Below are 16,181 nucleotides of genomic sequence, written 5' to 3' on the forward strand. Positions count from 1 at the left end.
GTAAATCAACTTGTTTCAAGGTCTTTAATCATAGCTCATTTTCTTGATACTACTGAAATGATCTGCCTTATTCCACCTTGTTCCAAGCCATTGTCGCTTATTTCTGGAAATTTCCTGGATCGAGTGAAACTGGACTGAAAAAAGTACAAAGAGCACATACCTTCGCCAAGGCCCACAAAATCCTCTATATTTGTTATTTTAATAATTTTAAAAAAGTCTCGAATTTTTTGATCTGCATCTGGATCAGGATTTCCATAAAATACTTATAGTGATAGACAGCTGTGGGTACATATGCCAAATTTTTTCCCACTCAAGTAGGTCCAGTAGTTCATTAGAAAATAGCAGAAATGTTCAAAAATGCCCTCACACACAAAGTTAAAATTCCCTTAAAAAATTCCTGGATCCACATCAAAAACTAAGCATTTGTTTCTTAGGCTATAGCCTTACTTTCCACCAAATTTCATTGAAATCTGTTTAAAAGTTTAGAGATATCCTGCTAGCTAAAAGACAAACAGCGCCAAAAACAAAACCCTTATGGCAGAGTTGAGTTTAATCTTTTTTAAGAAAAATAATGATTTTAGGGGTAAATATGAGAATAATTTACTTAATGATGGACTTTTTTTGCAGTGTGTGTATGCTTGTGTGTTCGCGGTTGAGCTTTCAGGGGGAATGTGCTTAGGACCAATAATAAAGAACATACTTTTGTATTGATCCCAAAACTAGATTGGAGGGGGACTGACCTTTATCTGACATGGTCTCTTTGATCGATCCAGTATGTTCCCATTTTCCAGACAACAGGGTTACACCCGAGCGTGAGCTGATTGTAGTCAACTACATAAGATGCTCTTTCCATTGCGATTTGCTCAACATCAGTAACATCTGTTGAAAATGATGCTGATTTGGATAACCTTTTCCAGCTCTTGTGTGTTACATGAAGGCAGCCGGCTAAATGGTCCCATCTTGATACAAATAACCTTCACTGGAATGAAGTGACTCTAAATAAGAAGCTTGTCTGGACTGTAATAAAATCAACATGTTATTTTCACTGTCCATCGCTTGACCTCTTTGCCTCTGTGCATCTGCTCATCTTTTTGTCCATCATCCTTTCATTCACTAATCACCATCTTCAAGGGGGCAACAATTAAGAGGGATAAATCCTCTGGGGCTATTGTTGTGGCGAGGATCATGAGAGGAGGTGCAGCTGATAAAAGTGGTAAGCTGATAAACTCTCAGTTATTACACTTGTGGCCACTCTACACTTTCCTGTACCTTTATATTAGGTTGTAGTAACATTATGACGGTCCATAGTAAATGTACATGTTACAGAGAAGAGCATGTGGTACACATTTCCGTATGTATTTCCAACACTTTGAAGGCCTGATCCATGAAGGAGATGAGCTGAAAGAGGTGAATGGGGTCTCACTGGAGCACAGGAAGCCAAAGGAAATCCTTTCTTTTCTGGTTAGTCTCACCTCTGCTGTTCCGTCACGTTGTTTGCTTAAATTTTTCCTCATTTGATGTTTCTGTTTCCTTCTCTCCTCTTGCTCTCAACTTTTTCTGTCTTCTTTTTAATGTTGTAACTTAAAGGATAAGGCTGGCATTGTTCTATATTTTTCTTATTGTCAACAAATCTCATGAAAAGAACAAAACCAACAAAGCGTCAGTCCATCATGTCAATACGTTTCAACTTCTCCACCATGTCTGTGGCTCTCAGCTCCAACCCTATTTGTTCCGAATCAAAACGGAAAACTTTAAAAATGTGTTACAAATATATAGTTTCTTTTCTTTTTTTAATCTCAGTAATTTCCTAAAACAGCTGGGCACTGTAGTTTTTAGCAAACGTTACTCAAACAGGAGTAAATAGTGCATCTGTTTGGGACTGTTTCCTGCTGCGGATTAACCCACATTTGGTGCACACTAGTGAGTATTTACAGGAGCAGGATGGTGTATTTTGGATTGATTCTAAATAACTGCCCATGTCCATGATAATGAAGGAACATGTCACCCAGTGCAACGGTGTGACTCACTGATGTGTTTTTGATAGTTTTGGACAACAATGGAGCTTTATGGCACAGAGGAAGAAGATACATCAGGCTTTGGCTGCACAGACAATGTGTGTTAGTAAAATCCATTCCCTTTTGGCTTACTTTTTTTAAGTGGATTTGAAGACAGTAAGAAAACAATAGAACATCACCAGCCTTATCCTGTAAAGGAATTTGAAGCCACAGCCAGGAGACGGTTAGTTTAGCTTAGCATGTAGACTAGAAACAGGTGAAAACAGCTAGCAAAACAAATATGCCAAGACACAGTCTCTTTTTACTCTTTGTTTTTACACTTCACTTTTTTGTACTAATTAAACAAATGAGATAAACATGTTACTTACTGAACGTATAGGTGATTTTGTTACCTTTTGGACAGAATGAAGCGAGCCATTTCCCCCTGCTTCCAGTCTTTATGTTAAGCTAAGCTAATTGGCTTCAGGGTGTAGCTTCATATTTACCATACAGACATGAAAGTGGTATCAATCTTCTCATCTAACTCTCGGCAAGAAACAAATAAGAACATTTCCCAAAATATCAAACTACTCCTTGTAACTGTTCTTGCACAGGCTCGTTCTCAGGGTGAAGTTACATTCAAAATCATTCCTGCCTCCTCCAGGGAAGAAACATCATCAAATGAAAAGAAGGTACAGTAAATATTAACTACGCGTATTCTGTGCTGTGTGTTTTTTACGTTAGCATGCAATCTGGCTGCATGGGGAAAGCTACCCACCTGGTTTCAGTAAAAAGAGATGTTTTTAGTTATATTTTGTGTTTTTGCCACGGTGCTGTCACTACAGCAGCACATTGTCAAGAAGTAAATTCAGATCAGACAGTCAAGGAAAAGACACTCACTATCTTCATAACAATTTACAGCTTTTTATCATTTTAACACTTGATTTATCATTTTGCACACATCACGTGTGTTGAGCCGCATCAACTCAATTTAACATTAACAATGAATCTATACACCTTATGTGGAAAATTTCAAGTTCCACAATCCTCTTTGTTTAGGAAGAATTCTAGGCCACTACCACCACATACATGGAGTGGATGTCCAAGCTGGAAACTGTTAGAGCAGGGAGCATTTGTAAAGGATTAAGACAAATTATTTTCTATGATCATGGTCATTTCTCAAAAATGACACCAACATATGTGAAAAAGCACCAGACAAAGATGTTTTGCGTCCATTGCCAGGATACAGAGGAAGTCCACAAAGCGGCATTAGGAAAAGAGAAGAATGAAAAAATAGATTAAATGATTTTCTTTCCTCAGCTGTTTTTGCGGGCTCTTTTTGACTATGATCCTAACGAGGATCCCACCATTCCATGCAAGGATGCAGCAGTAGCCTTTAAAAGGGGTGACGTCCTCCAGATTGTCAGCATGGAGGATGACACCTGGTGGCAGGCCTGTCACCTCGGGGACTGCAGCACTCGGGCAGGGCTCATCCCCTCACAGCAGCTCCATGAGAGGTGGTCATTTTATGCTTTTTCGTCAATAGCAACATGTTCGCTCACTTGAAAACACTGTCATATAATATCTATAAGATTTTATTTAAATCCTGTTTTGATTCAGCCTTGTTTTATTTGGCTTTCTACAGGAGAGTTGCACTACAGCGGCCTAAAGCCCTGTTCAAGCCTCGACAAGTCAAACCACCAGGTGATGACCCAACGTTTTGTCCATAAAATCACCACACCTGAAAAGAATAAAACCTTTTAACACTTTCCAATAAACATATTAGAGCTCCTTTTGTGCTAAGCTGAGAGGTGACAGGTCATGTCTGAAGATCACGGTCAAGGTCATGAGTGAGCTCTGCTGCCCTCCTGTTGTACACACTGCTTTTGTTTTCTCCACATGCTCCACAGATGAGGGGGAAGGTACTGTCTGTTTGAATTTGCTTTTGAAAACTTACCTCCAGCATAATTTACATGATATAATACACATGTATATTTTAGGCTTTGGTTTGGGGGTTTTAAAGACTTATTATAAGAGGTGTATTATCCAAAAATAATATTCATGTAATGCTCCCTGCACCATATTTCCAAAATGGAGAGGACTCTGTTAAATGTTCCTCTGTTGTAACCAAGCAGGTTTAAAGTATCTGGCCTTCTGCAATGTGCTAGCTTTTCACTAACAATCACTTTGTAGGAGTAAGGTAGTTATTAATATTTCTAAATTGTGGATATAATTTCTAAATAAAACTATTATTAGAATTTCCAAAGCAAAATATTAGGACATTTAGGCCAGAACATATGCTAATGCTTTGAGTATGAAATTTCAGAGTAACGCACATGTCATCCCCTTGTGGTTTGTGTTCATGATTTCCTCACTCTTTCCTCTTCTCTCTTCCTGTTTTTCCAGTCATGGAGGATGTAGACTACGGAGCTATAACAGGGATCCCCATTGGTGAGATGTTTAACTTGTTCTTCTCAAATCCCACTGATACTGGAAAAGGGACCAGTATGATACAAGACAATACAACTAACATATATTGAATGTCAGTGGTGGAAGAAGTACTGAGATCTTTTACTTGAGTAAAAGTTGCACTACATAAAAAAAAGTAAACGTACTAAAGCAGAATGTCCCATTTCAGAATAATGTATATTATATTATTGAATTATAATTATTGTATTAACGTGTACATCACTTTAATGTTTCACTTGGTAAAGGTTGGGCTAATTTTATGTACTTAATACTGCTGTGTAGCTTGTGAATTTCCCCCTGGAGATCAATAATATCTTAGTATATAATAATACATCATAATTTATTTGTTGATTATATTTTGTATTATTTATCAGAATCCATAAAGTGACTAGTAATTTAGTTAGTTAGAGTAGAAGTAGCATATAATGGAAATACTCAAGTATGTACAAGTACCTCAAAATTGTACTTGCATACAGCAATTGAGTAAGTGTACTTTGTTACTTTCCACCACTGTTGAATATATATTGAACTTAGCAATAAAAATAGATGGAGAAAAACCAGCAACAAAAGGAGACCCTGGTTATATTTTCAGGACAAACCAGTTCATATGATGATGTAGTTTTGTGGTTTGGAGATTTGTGGGAGAGGACTGGAACAGCAAATGTGGTTTTAGCCTTCCCATTTATCCCATTTGTCTTGATCTCATGGATTGGATATGATGTGTGTGCATATGAGCAGCACAGGATGTTCATATGGAGGCGTGCACTTAAGGCTGATTGTAAAAAGTCTCCTTACGTCTGTACAAGGCAAGGTAATTACAGATGTTGCATTATATCAGTTCTAAGAGTCATGTGCATTTAATAATGTGCATTTCATCTTATCTTAGGCCAGCTTCCACCTGAGGACGTGGTTCAGATTCTGTGTTTCCTCTTTGTCTGGCATGTAAACGCTTATTGATGCTGCACGACCAAATGACTGCACGCAGAGTAATCAGAGGAGAGAGTGAGTGAAAGAGAAGGGACATAGTGGAGTACTATGTGTAGATACACAAGTAAAGGCATGGTGAAGAAGGGAAAAACACGCTTACAGCTTGTGCTCACTTGTCCCCCGGTGGATGATTATTTTTTTTAGATTTAAAGGAATTATTTTGGGAAATAGTCTTATTTACTTTCTTGGTGAGAATGAGACGACAAGATTGATACCACTCTCGTGTCTGTTCGTTAAATATGAAGCTAAAGTCAGCAGTTAGTTAGCTTACCTTAGCATAAAGACTGGAAGCAGGAGGAAGCACATACTCCCCTTAAAACACAACTTGTTGTTTTTAGATTTAATTTTTTGTTAAAATTTAACACATGACATATAAAGTGTTAATCAGTGCGTGTTAGTAGTTAGAAGAAGTTCTGGTAGGCGTCTTTGATACCTTTGGACAGAGCCAGGCTAGCTGTTTCCCTCTCGCTGGTTCCCAGTATTTAAGCTAAGCTAAGCTATCCAGCTCTAGCTTCATATTTAAAGACACTGTCTCCCTGTGTTAATTGTCTTTTCTCTTCCTGTAAAACATATTTTTGATGACTCATCTTGAACTCTGGGTATATACTTAAATTTACTAATTAGCTACTAGCTAACTATGTCCATCATGTAAAGCCACACTTGACCGTTAGCTTGTGGCTCACAGTAGCCAGGATAATAGAGAGAGCATCTCTCTAGTTAGTAAATTAGTATCATAGTAGGAGGTTTGTATTTGGATATCAATTGGAATTTTATTTTTTTACATTTCCAAAGAATGTTGTTGAGTTCGATAACAATTTATTTGAAGGTGGGTGCATAAGACTGACATGACATCGTCATAACCATGACATGATACCTGTCATGAACATGAATAATCTTATAAGGCGAGTTTGACAAGAGTATATATAACGTTAGAACTTTATCTTGATACCCAAAGTGCTTCACAGTGAAGGGGGAAACTCACCTCAACTAACACCAAAGTGGTCAGGTTAACTAACGTTACTTTAGCAACAAGTAATGCTATGTGTCCATCAGGAAACTCCGTAAATCACCTTGATACTGTACTTGGTCGTCAAACTGGCCTTATAACATTTAATGACAACTTTATGACAAGTCCAAATGGTCTCATGCCAATGTCGAAACCAACCACATATGACTGTATAATGTAATGTTAACGCATAAAGCTAAATAGTTTCTTTAAGTTTGATAATTAGGCATGCTATGGCATTTTTATGACAGGTTATGTTTTCTTGGTTAATGTCAAGTTGTCATAACAAAGACATTTTTATCTTGGTTAATGTCAAAAAATAAAAATATGTATTTTTGATTTGGGGGTGAACTGTCCCTTTAATAAACAGATATTAGTAATTAATGGTATCAATTTCTCATCTCACTCTGGGCAAGAAAGGGAATAAGTGCATTTCCCACAATGTCAAACTATTTCTTTAAATGGTAAGACTGAATTATTCAGTACCACTTAAGTGCCCTAAATGGTCTCAGTGTGTTTGTGGAGGACTATGATGCTTCATACTGAGAACTGCAGGTTGTGGCTCATATCATATAATCTTGACATAAGGGCACAGGCCCATTTTATGTGTTGCATGTCATCGCTCTCTTCTCAGTCTTATCTCTCCTGTCACCCTTACTTCATACTGTCCAGTTAAGATGAAATATCTTGCAGCATTTCCAAAAAAGAACTAAGGTTTTACGGCTGAGAGCATTTTCAGCAACAGATGAGAATTTCACTGCCAGAATTACTTAAGATTGACAATTACATAATGTTTTCCTCTAGACCTTATTTCATTGTAAGAAATAAGATTTATATTTTGCTGTTGCTAACATTGGTTTTATACAGTATGTATTACCCCATCACATTTCGGCATGAAATTATCAGTTTAAATTCCATGTAAACAAAAGTTTAAAATCTCTACTCATAGTGCCATGTTTCTTAAAATGAATCCCAGAGAGGAAATGGACAGATATGCTTACAAAGTGAAATTACAGCTGACGTCAAAGAAAGACTGGCACCATCACTTAGCAGCAGTTAACATATCATGACAGAGAGCGAGCCTGCCAAACCAAGCCAGACCACAGTCGCATGGCAGACGGTGGCTGTCAGATGGCCTACAAGCAAAGCGTGACAGACTGAGTTGTCTACTTCTGACATAGTGCTTGACACCACAGTTTGGGTGGCAGTGTAGATGGATTCTTAAATGGTGTTGTACTCTCCTACTCTGCCTCGCATTCTTTCTGTAGCTCTCCCTTCTGTCATGGTCCTTGTTGTCATCAGGGTATCTCTGGTGCTTTTTAACAATGTTTAAGAGTTCTAGTGTTCGCACTTTTAATCAAGTGATGTCCAGGTGGTGCACCAAGGGAAGCAAATAGACCGTCATGATGGATAAATATGGCCTGGTTTTAGCATTCTTGTGTCAAGATAAAACTTTCTCTTTCTTCTGTGTGTCGAGCTTGGTTTGAATTAAGAGAACAATATGATTATGTGTTCTTAAAGCTGCACTGATCAATATTTTTACGTTAACAATGGATCAAATGAGTTTGAATGAGTAATGTGAAAGGGGTAGTGATGAACCTACAGTGAATTGTCATCTGTCTCTGCAGTTCCCCTTAACTTTACGAACAGTTTTAGCCGCTTTCAGCTCATTGTTTTGTTTTGGTTTGGTTTGTTTGTCTTATTGCTCTCATAAACCTCACTTTGAGCCACAGCAGGCAACTGTTAAGCTCTTAAAATCCACTGTATGTTACCTGCCCAGCATCACATGGCAGACATACAAAGTTAGCTACTAGCTGGTGAACTTAGCAGAGCATTTAGCAGCTAAAGAGCCAGATATTTCCCTCAGGAATTGGTGGAGACTAAACACAGAGCTAAAAGAGTGAATAATAGACAGAAATGTGACTCTAAATCAATGCTAATGTTGCTCTTTATCTGCTGGATGTGTAAATTGGTAGGGGGTTGTTTCCTAACACATTCACCATATCAACTTTATAAGCCAATAATATGTCAGATGTGTTGCGCTGCACTCAAGTGGCCAAAAAAATCAATGAATGGTTTTTACGAATGTCATAATAAGGATATCCTCCTGCTAGATTTTCAGTAATACACCTGTCTAAGGTCCCTCTCCTTCTTTTCCAGCTGGTTTAAGAAGGAGTTTCAGACTCGGGAGAAAGAGCAGTCGGGCCAGAGAAGCGGCTCAGTCCAGGAGGTGGAGCACAGGGGTACAAGGCTCAATACGCCCCCCTACCTACATAGAGGTGATCCCCTACCTCAGAGACCCCAAGGGCAAACACCGTCTGGTCGTTCTGGTTGGTATGTATGAACGAAACATACGGCCGTGTAAAGAAAAAGACAAATTCCCATCTTGTGTGGAAAGTTTGCTTTTAAAGCACAATGCCAAAAGCTTGTAAAATAAGTTCCTATGCTGTGAATTAGTCAATGAGCAACTAGCATGATATACTCATAACATTTATATAACATTGCTATATACAAAGCTTATAACATGGTAGTTACTGTGGTGATATGTACAGTATTGCACATTATGGTCAGTTGTGTTCTGTTTTATATTATCCCACTGCCTTTTTTTGTCCATATAAAAAAATCTAAATAATGTGATCCCATTCACTAAAAGGACAGTATTATTGAAGCTGTTGTTGATCAAAAGAAATGCATTGATGAAGATTTATGTTCCCAGTTTTGAGTGCAAGAGCAATCCTTTCCCATCAGAACCACGTAAACACTGTCAGAAAACTCCAAGTCAGAATATATTGTGTTCTCTTAAGTTACCCAGTGGCCCACCCCAGATTCACTTCTCTGCCAATCCTGCAGGCCTGCTCTATGTATTTTTGAGCTTTATCTCTCCCTAGAGAATTTTACATTGAGCCCCGCTGAAGGTCTTTTTAATGTCACATTACGATACAACTGTAGGTCATCTGTGACTGTGTGGGAAATCGAAGAAAGAGCAGGAGAGATGGAAGAAGAGGGAAAGAAAATTGTGAAAGTGGAAGGCAGAGAGGACAGAAACACAATGAATTGAAGGTGCAAAAACAAAACCATATAGAGAGGAGATAAATGATGAAGGTGAATGGAGAGAAAGGGATGAGTGGATTGTGAATAAGATCCCTCATAATGTCAGCCAAGTGCTCCATCATCAAACTAGAACAGTTAAGACTGCTTGGATTTAGATTTAGACCTCTTTAATTGAGTTGGACCTTACCCCGACTCTGGATTACGTTTTACTGTCTGCTGTGAAGGCTCTTCATTGACCGGAGGTTATCATTAAGAATATATAGCTTATTGGCAATGAAAGTTATAGTGAGGAAAACCAAAACCTGGATCGCTAAAACAGGACCAGCTGGATAATGTTTGACCAGGTTGGAAATATATCCTTTTTTGTTTGCATTTCATACGCACTTTGAATGAAACAATAGACCTTTTTGCCCCAGGAAAGTTGGTGAAAGTGACTGCCAGCCACTTTAAGCCCTACAGATCGTGTAACGCTTGAAAAAAAAAGGTCAGAAGAAAGTATCCACTGAGCCTGATGATGCTCCTCTCCAGTTCTGTGGAGCAGCTGTGAAAGACATCAGCAGTGTAAGAGTGGAGAGTCTATAAACTTGATATTTTGTAATGTGTCAAGCTCATGCAACGCTGTGATGGAAAAGGCAGGTATGTCAGGAATCCTACTTTCAGAGAGTGCTCCATTAGAGTCTGATGCAATCTGGGGCTGCACAAACCTGCTTTAGAAGAAAATCCCAGATGCTACAGTGTGTGTGTGTGTGTGTGTGCTTCATCCTGTGCATCCTACACTGTAATGACACTGATACTGTGTGGCTTAGCGGATGTCACATTTAGATGTGATGCTATGGATTTTCCAGAGGGTATAGGAGCATTTAAACGTTTGATAGAGAGACACAGACAGGGAAAAGGAGTGAGGCTGGTTGGAGAATCGTTTTCAGACTGAAATCAGTATGAAATCAGAGCTCTGTCTGTCTGACTCTCCCTCGCTCTCCTTCTCCTTCTCTGATGATAAAGACAGATGTGTCACCAGATCACTAAGCCTATTTGATGTTGGACTTGTCGTGAGGAAAACATTAGTACACAGTGATATTGGGAATGAATACCCACATGCAGAACACAGTGTTTTGATCTTTGTCTCGAGGGCCCAGCGGCGTTGGCGTTAGTGAACTGAAGAAGAGGCTCCTGATATCCGACCCTGACCGCTATGGCGTCACTGTACCACGTAAGACAGACATCTAAAACTGTCACCTTTACCTTCTGCACACACAATGGTTTCTCATCTTTTTAAAGCTGTCTTCAGCCTCCCATCCTGTTCTCTTTCAGACACCACACGTGAGAAGAGAATGCAGGAGAAGGAAGGAGTGGATTATCATTTTGTATCAATTCACATGTTTGAAGAGGACATTCTCAATCATAGGTACTGTATATGCAGGTGTCGAGGTTTCCTTTCCCACGGTGGTAAAAAATAGTCCCACTTGTGTTTTGTTCACTCCTCTCCCCTTTCATGAGCGTGATGGCCACCCTTTCTACTGCTGTCTGATTACCATTTTATGCCGTCTTACTGTCTTTCCTGTCTGTCTGTCCCTGTTTCTTTCTGCCTCTAGGTTTATAGAATATGGGAGGTACGGTGGACACTACTATGGAACAAGTCTAGACTCTGTGAACAGAGTGATGGCTGAGGGCAAGGTGTGCCTCTTGGATGTGCACCCTAGTGTAAGAATAATGCCATCAAAAAAGATAACTTCATTAATGTTTACGTAGCCAACTGAATTTGGACGAGTGTCCAAGGAGAGGGAAGGTTTTGAGCCAAAATAATTCACGTGTCCCAAGTAAATCATTTTATACTGGTGCTTTAACACAAAAAAATATTAATTGTGATGATTGCCTTTTCAGTAATGAAAATGTTTTCATCATATGACTTGTTGATGTTTAAATAATAAAAATGAAGTTTCCAAGGGCCCGCATGTCACCACTACAGGGTTTAGTTCCTGGCAGAGGTGCTGCCTGCTTGGCCAGGCCCTCAATCGAACACAATTGGTAGTGTTCACATGGTGGGAAGTCAGTGAGGGATCACATGCTACTGATTTGTTGGGGTGCCAGTGCAGAGGAGGTATAGCATGGACTCCCACATGTGTTACGCCCTGCCAATTAAGGTCCTTGCAAACAAGTAGGGGCTGGTGACTCCATGTGTATCGGAAAAAGCACATAGCACTCGTCACTGCCCCTGGTCAACAGTGTCGAATTAGCAATTTCAAGTACTGTGGTATATGAGGACAGTCCAAAATTGGAGAAAAGGGGGACAAAAAGTAAAACAAAGAAAAAATGAAAATGAGATTTCTACTGTAGGCTGTTATTCTGCTGCACATTATTGCCTGGACATCATTTATACAGTCTGGAAAGTAATCCCTCATGGTTCAAACCAAGAATGCTATTTAAATCATCAATTTTACCAATCTTCTACACTGCCATATTCAGTTGCAATATTTAAGATTATTCAACATTTAGTTTAAGAGCTTTTACAAGTTTTCACTTTTGACACACACATTTTAAATAATGCTAGTAGGTTCACACTGTGTATGGATCGCAAGAGGGAACAATTATACTTTTCTGTGTTTTGATTGAACCAATGGGCCGGTCTTTTTTTCTTTAAATGCATGTCTTCATTGTTTAGGCATTGTTTAGTCTTCATCTTTTTGTCTTTGTCACCACAGAAAATACAGCATGTGTACACATCTGAATTCAAACCATACGTGGTGTTTGTGAAGCCCCCACGTATCGAGGAGCTACGCCTCACCAGACGGAGAGCTAAATTCATCTGCGATGAAGAGGACAAGAACTCAGTCAAGATCTTTTCAGTAAGAGAAACTATAACATAAACACACAAAATACATTCCACCAGGTACATATGTGAGGTCAGGTGCTTGTTCCATGTCGTGTAACATGCAGGGCGGTCTGAGGTCAGACACCCTGACCTTAATCCACCCACCAAACCCAACAGACATACACACACCTAAACTCCCTTACTCATGCGCACACCTTGCCTTACACATGGTTGACCCTGTGGTTGCATTTAAGAGACGTTTAAGAGACAGGGGGAGTTACAAGGCTGCTTGGTGGGTGGCTTCTTGTTCCGTAACTAACGTAAAGGTGAGTACATTTTGTCCAGAAGATGAAGGGTGTACCGTATTTGTGATGGTCTGAAAGAATGATTTAATGAGTGATGGATTTATAGTTTATGTTGCTCTGGTGGGTTTGTGTTCACTTGTCTCAAAACAGGAGCATGTATGTTTGATGGTAGATGTGTTTTAGCCATGACAAAAAGAGGCTAGGTCACTTTCATGATCCCCATCTGGCTTCTCATTCACTGTTTAACCCTGGCTGCCTGTGTTGCCCTTATTAAACCCACAAGGTCACACACCTGTGTTACAGCATGGCTGGAGTTTGCCCAGTGCCAAGCACGACAGCCTTTAGATAGTTCAGGCATATCTTATAGGGCTGTGCTTTCAACTCGTACTACAGCTGGTGTGAAAAGGCCTCTTATCCTTTACTTGCAGCATGTAACGATGTGTTACGCCTTGGTCTGTATAGCTGAATGGTCACAGGGATCCGTTCCATGTCCTGCTACGTTACAGTATGTGCAGATTATTGTAAAACAACTTCTTGGAGATTGGTTTTTGACACCATATGGCCAGGCTTTAGCTGTTAGCATTCCATCAGCAGTATTTGTCAGATTAACAATGAAATCATCATTAATCATCAACTGCTGTGTTTTTTAGTGCTCCTTAAATTCTTTTCATCTTTTGCTTGATGGTTAATCAAAGGACACACAAATCAAATGATGAAAAGAGCAGAATAGAGCTATCGGAGATTAAATGTGGCATCCTGTTCCAACATTTTATTTACCCAGGTGTTCTCTTGTCACAGGAGGAGGATTTTGAGGCCATGATTGACTTGGCTGAAAGCATGGAGAGCCAGTCCGGTCACTTGTTTGACAAGGTGATTGTTAACGGAGATATCGCCGTGGCGTTCAGAGAGCTAAAGGCGGACCTCGAGAAGGTAGAAGAGGCAGAAGTCCAGTGGATTCCTGCAGAGTGGATTTGCTCCTCACCAACAAAAGCACAGAGAAGTTGTGGTCATTTGGGCGGCTGGTTTTGAACTTTGAATTCACAAAGAAACAAAGAAAGAAAGAAGAAAAGAACAAAAAAAAAAACATTTCTTAATTGTATGTATAATATAAAGTTTGAATTTTTGTCATATTTTAAATATTTTTCCATTTGTAAACAATTTCTGTGATGACCACAGTTTTCCATACTGTCCCTTAGTGTGTATCTAATTAGGCAAACAGAATCCGTCTCTCTCTCTCTCTCCCTCCGTCTGTCTCAGAGCCAGTTTTTTTGTTGCCATTTGGCTGAAATAACGTCGGCTCGCAGGACGGAGAAGAAGAAGAAAAAAAAAGTAAACTCTCCAGAGCTTGTGGCTGAGTGTAATCCTTCCCTGCCAAGTTGCAAACATCAGCATGTAATTATTCTGACAGCTGCTGCACTTCAATTAACTGTAATGTACACCAGAGAAATATTATTAGTAGCAGTCAGGGAGACATTTTGCCAACAACATGCTGAACAAAATAGAGACACAAACAAGATAAAAGTCAATTAGACTGTAGATGAAGAAGGGAAACCTGTGTTATGGCTGTATGTTTCAGAATTGTGTACATATTGTAGATGAGGACTATAGAAGTTGATGTTTTAACCAGTTAGAATTATTGTAATAGACATTGTAGAATTAGCTGTTGAATATTTAAGGCTTGAATTTGTGTATTTTTAAGCACCCTACCCCACCCTTTTTTAATACAAAAACATATTGAGACACTTAAAAATAATTGGCAGATCCTCACCATTAGTGACACTCCATTAACAAATGCTCAAATTTGAGCATCACAGCTGCCTTTCGGGTGCAGATTCTACTGTTCTCCTTCACACAAGCTGCTTAATCTAATTCTTTTTAATGGCTGCATTCCTCTACATTCATGGTGTTTCCTTCCTTCCTTTTTTGGATGCTGTGCTCAATTAGGTGTGAAGGAGTGTTAATGTGTCTATCATGTCGTGTTTGGGAGGAAGAGGGAGCTGCATGATGTGGGGAGACGGTAATGGCTTTCAAGGGACTTGGGACCTCGCAGACATATGGAGAGAAAGTTACGACCGCACATAAAAGCTTACTGTAAAAGCACAGTGAGGCTCTGCGTAGTGGATTAGGCTGCAGGGAGGTATTTAGTTTACTTCGGCGGGATTATTGTCAACAACACACAGTGTCACAAATGGATGAGCGGAGATGCACTCATTGACGTGTCTTCATGTCTCCTGGTCACCAAAACGTACAAACCAGACTGTCAGGACAACAGTCACACTTCTGCCAGGCCTGAAGCCCGACCTCAGCCAAAGCGTGGCAGCATAATTTCATCACACCACTGAGAATTTGCAGGCACCCTCTGAGATCATAACGATGCCATTTAAGACACCGGAGTGATCCAATGAAAACCCACCGTTTTATGTTCACTGCAGCTCCCACTTCAAACATTACACAGAAGTATGATGTCAATTGGTCTCGGATAATTTGGCTCAATCATGTAACTGTCTATTTGAAGTATGTAAAAATAAATACGACTGATGTTAAACAATATCTTCATCTTTGCATGAGATATTCATAACTTTTAAACAACCAACGCAGTAAGGCACATGCTGAAAGTATGTGGGAGTTAATTATACAAACCTAAAGCAGGAAGGGGAAATCATTTTTAGTTTATTACAGAGTACTGTAAATCTAAAGAGTCATCAACTGATATTGACACATTAGAGCCAGACTATGCAACTTTTGAAAGAATAACACAAGCTCCCTCTTATAAATAAAAAGTTGAATTCATAAGCAATAAAACGCACCCACGCTCAATTCCCTACACTCAAGGGTTTCGTCGGTACAGCCTTACTTGGTCTGGTATGACCAGAAACATATGGTAGCTAATGTTAGCAAATTTACAATATTGCTGTTACTGACTCAGTTCATTGGCTTTATGACACAGTTGGATTTGACATGCTAACATGTAGTTTAACTTTCAACTGTTAAACTACATGTTAGCAAGTCAGAGAGAAACATTTCACTGGTTTTATTACAAAAGTAAAATGAGTAGTAAACACACCTGACCTCACCAGAAGACATGTTTGTTGTTTTCTGCTTGTGGTCTGCATTAATTGCTTTTCTTGGGCCACTTGGGGCAGCCAAAGCTCTAAACACAACACTGACATTTTATCACCTTACAGTTGTTATAGTGAACTTCTTAACAAACAATTGCCTATTTATCTAGCAGACATGGAGCAACATTAGCATTATTTTAGAATGTTTTTGACCTGATGAATTGAAGTCCAATATTCACTCTCCTTTTAGCTCTGTTTTGGTCTCCACCAACTCCTGAGGCAAATATCTGGTTCTTTAGTTGCTAAATGTTCAACTAGGCTCACCAGCTAGTCGTTAACTTTGTCAGTTTGCTGTTTGGTGATGGGTAGGCAGTGTACAGTAGATTAATCAGAGTTTTTTTCCTAAAAATGGCTGCGGCTGGAAATTAGGTTGATGAGAGCAGTCAGAGTGAACCAAAACAGTACAGTTGTAGGTGGTAAAACCAAAACAATGAGCTGAAA

General features: G+C 39.3%; 1 protein-coding gene across 8 annotated transcripts in view; it reads left to right on the forward strand.

Annotated features, from left to right (window-relative positions):
* Positions 1 to 15,171, forward strand: part of LOC122887587 (MAGUK p55 subfamily member 7-like) — a 27,636-nt gene extending 12,465 nt beyond the window's left edge. For 6 of the 8 annotated variants that reach the window (XM_044220947.1, XM_044220943.1, XM_044220942.1 and 3 more), the window contains 13 exons: positions 1,132 to 1,213; positions 1,376 to 1,461; positions 2,609 to 2,686; positions 3,315 to 3,511; positions 3,640 to 3,698; positions 3,905 to 3,916; positions 4,401 to 4,445; positions 8,617 to 8,790; positions 10,637 to 10,717; positions 10,819 to 10,912; positions 11,100 to 11,208; positions 12,207 to 12,350; positions 13,420 to 15,171. In XM_044220947.1, the coding sequence (XP_044076882.1) occupies positions 1,132 to 1,213; positions 1,376 to 1,461; positions 2,609 to 2,686; positions 3,315 to 3,511; positions 3,640 to 3,698; positions 3,905 to 3,916; positions 4,401 to 4,445; positions 8,617 to 8,790; positions 10,637 to 10,717; positions 10,819 to 10,912; positions 11,100 to 11,208; positions 12,207 to 12,350; positions 13,420 to 13,650 (1,392 nt within the window). In that variant the 3' untranslated portion in view covers positions 13,651 to 15,171. The remainder of the gene's footprint in view (positions 1 to 1,131; positions 1,214 to 1,375; positions 1,462 to 2,608; positions 2,687 to 3,314; positions 3,512 to 3,639; positions 3,699 to 3,904; positions 3,917 to 4,400; positions 4,446 to 8,616; positions 8,791 to 10,636; positions 10,718 to 10,818; positions 10,913 to 11,099; positions 11,209 to 12,206; positions 12,351 to 13,419) is intronic. The other 2 variants (XM_044220950.1, XM_044220949.1) reach the window with 2 other exon arrangements.
* Positions 15,172 to 16,181: the final 1,010 nt, after the last annotated feature.

This window comes from Siniperca chuatsi, linkage group LG13 (assembly GCF_020085105.1).
Source record: "Siniperca chuatsi isolate FFG_IHB_CAS linkage group LG13, ASM2008510v1, whole genome shotgun sequence".
NCBI classification, from domain to species: Eukaryota; Metazoa; Chordata; class Actinopteri; order Centrarchiformes; family Sinipercidae; genus Siniperca; species Siniperca chuatsi.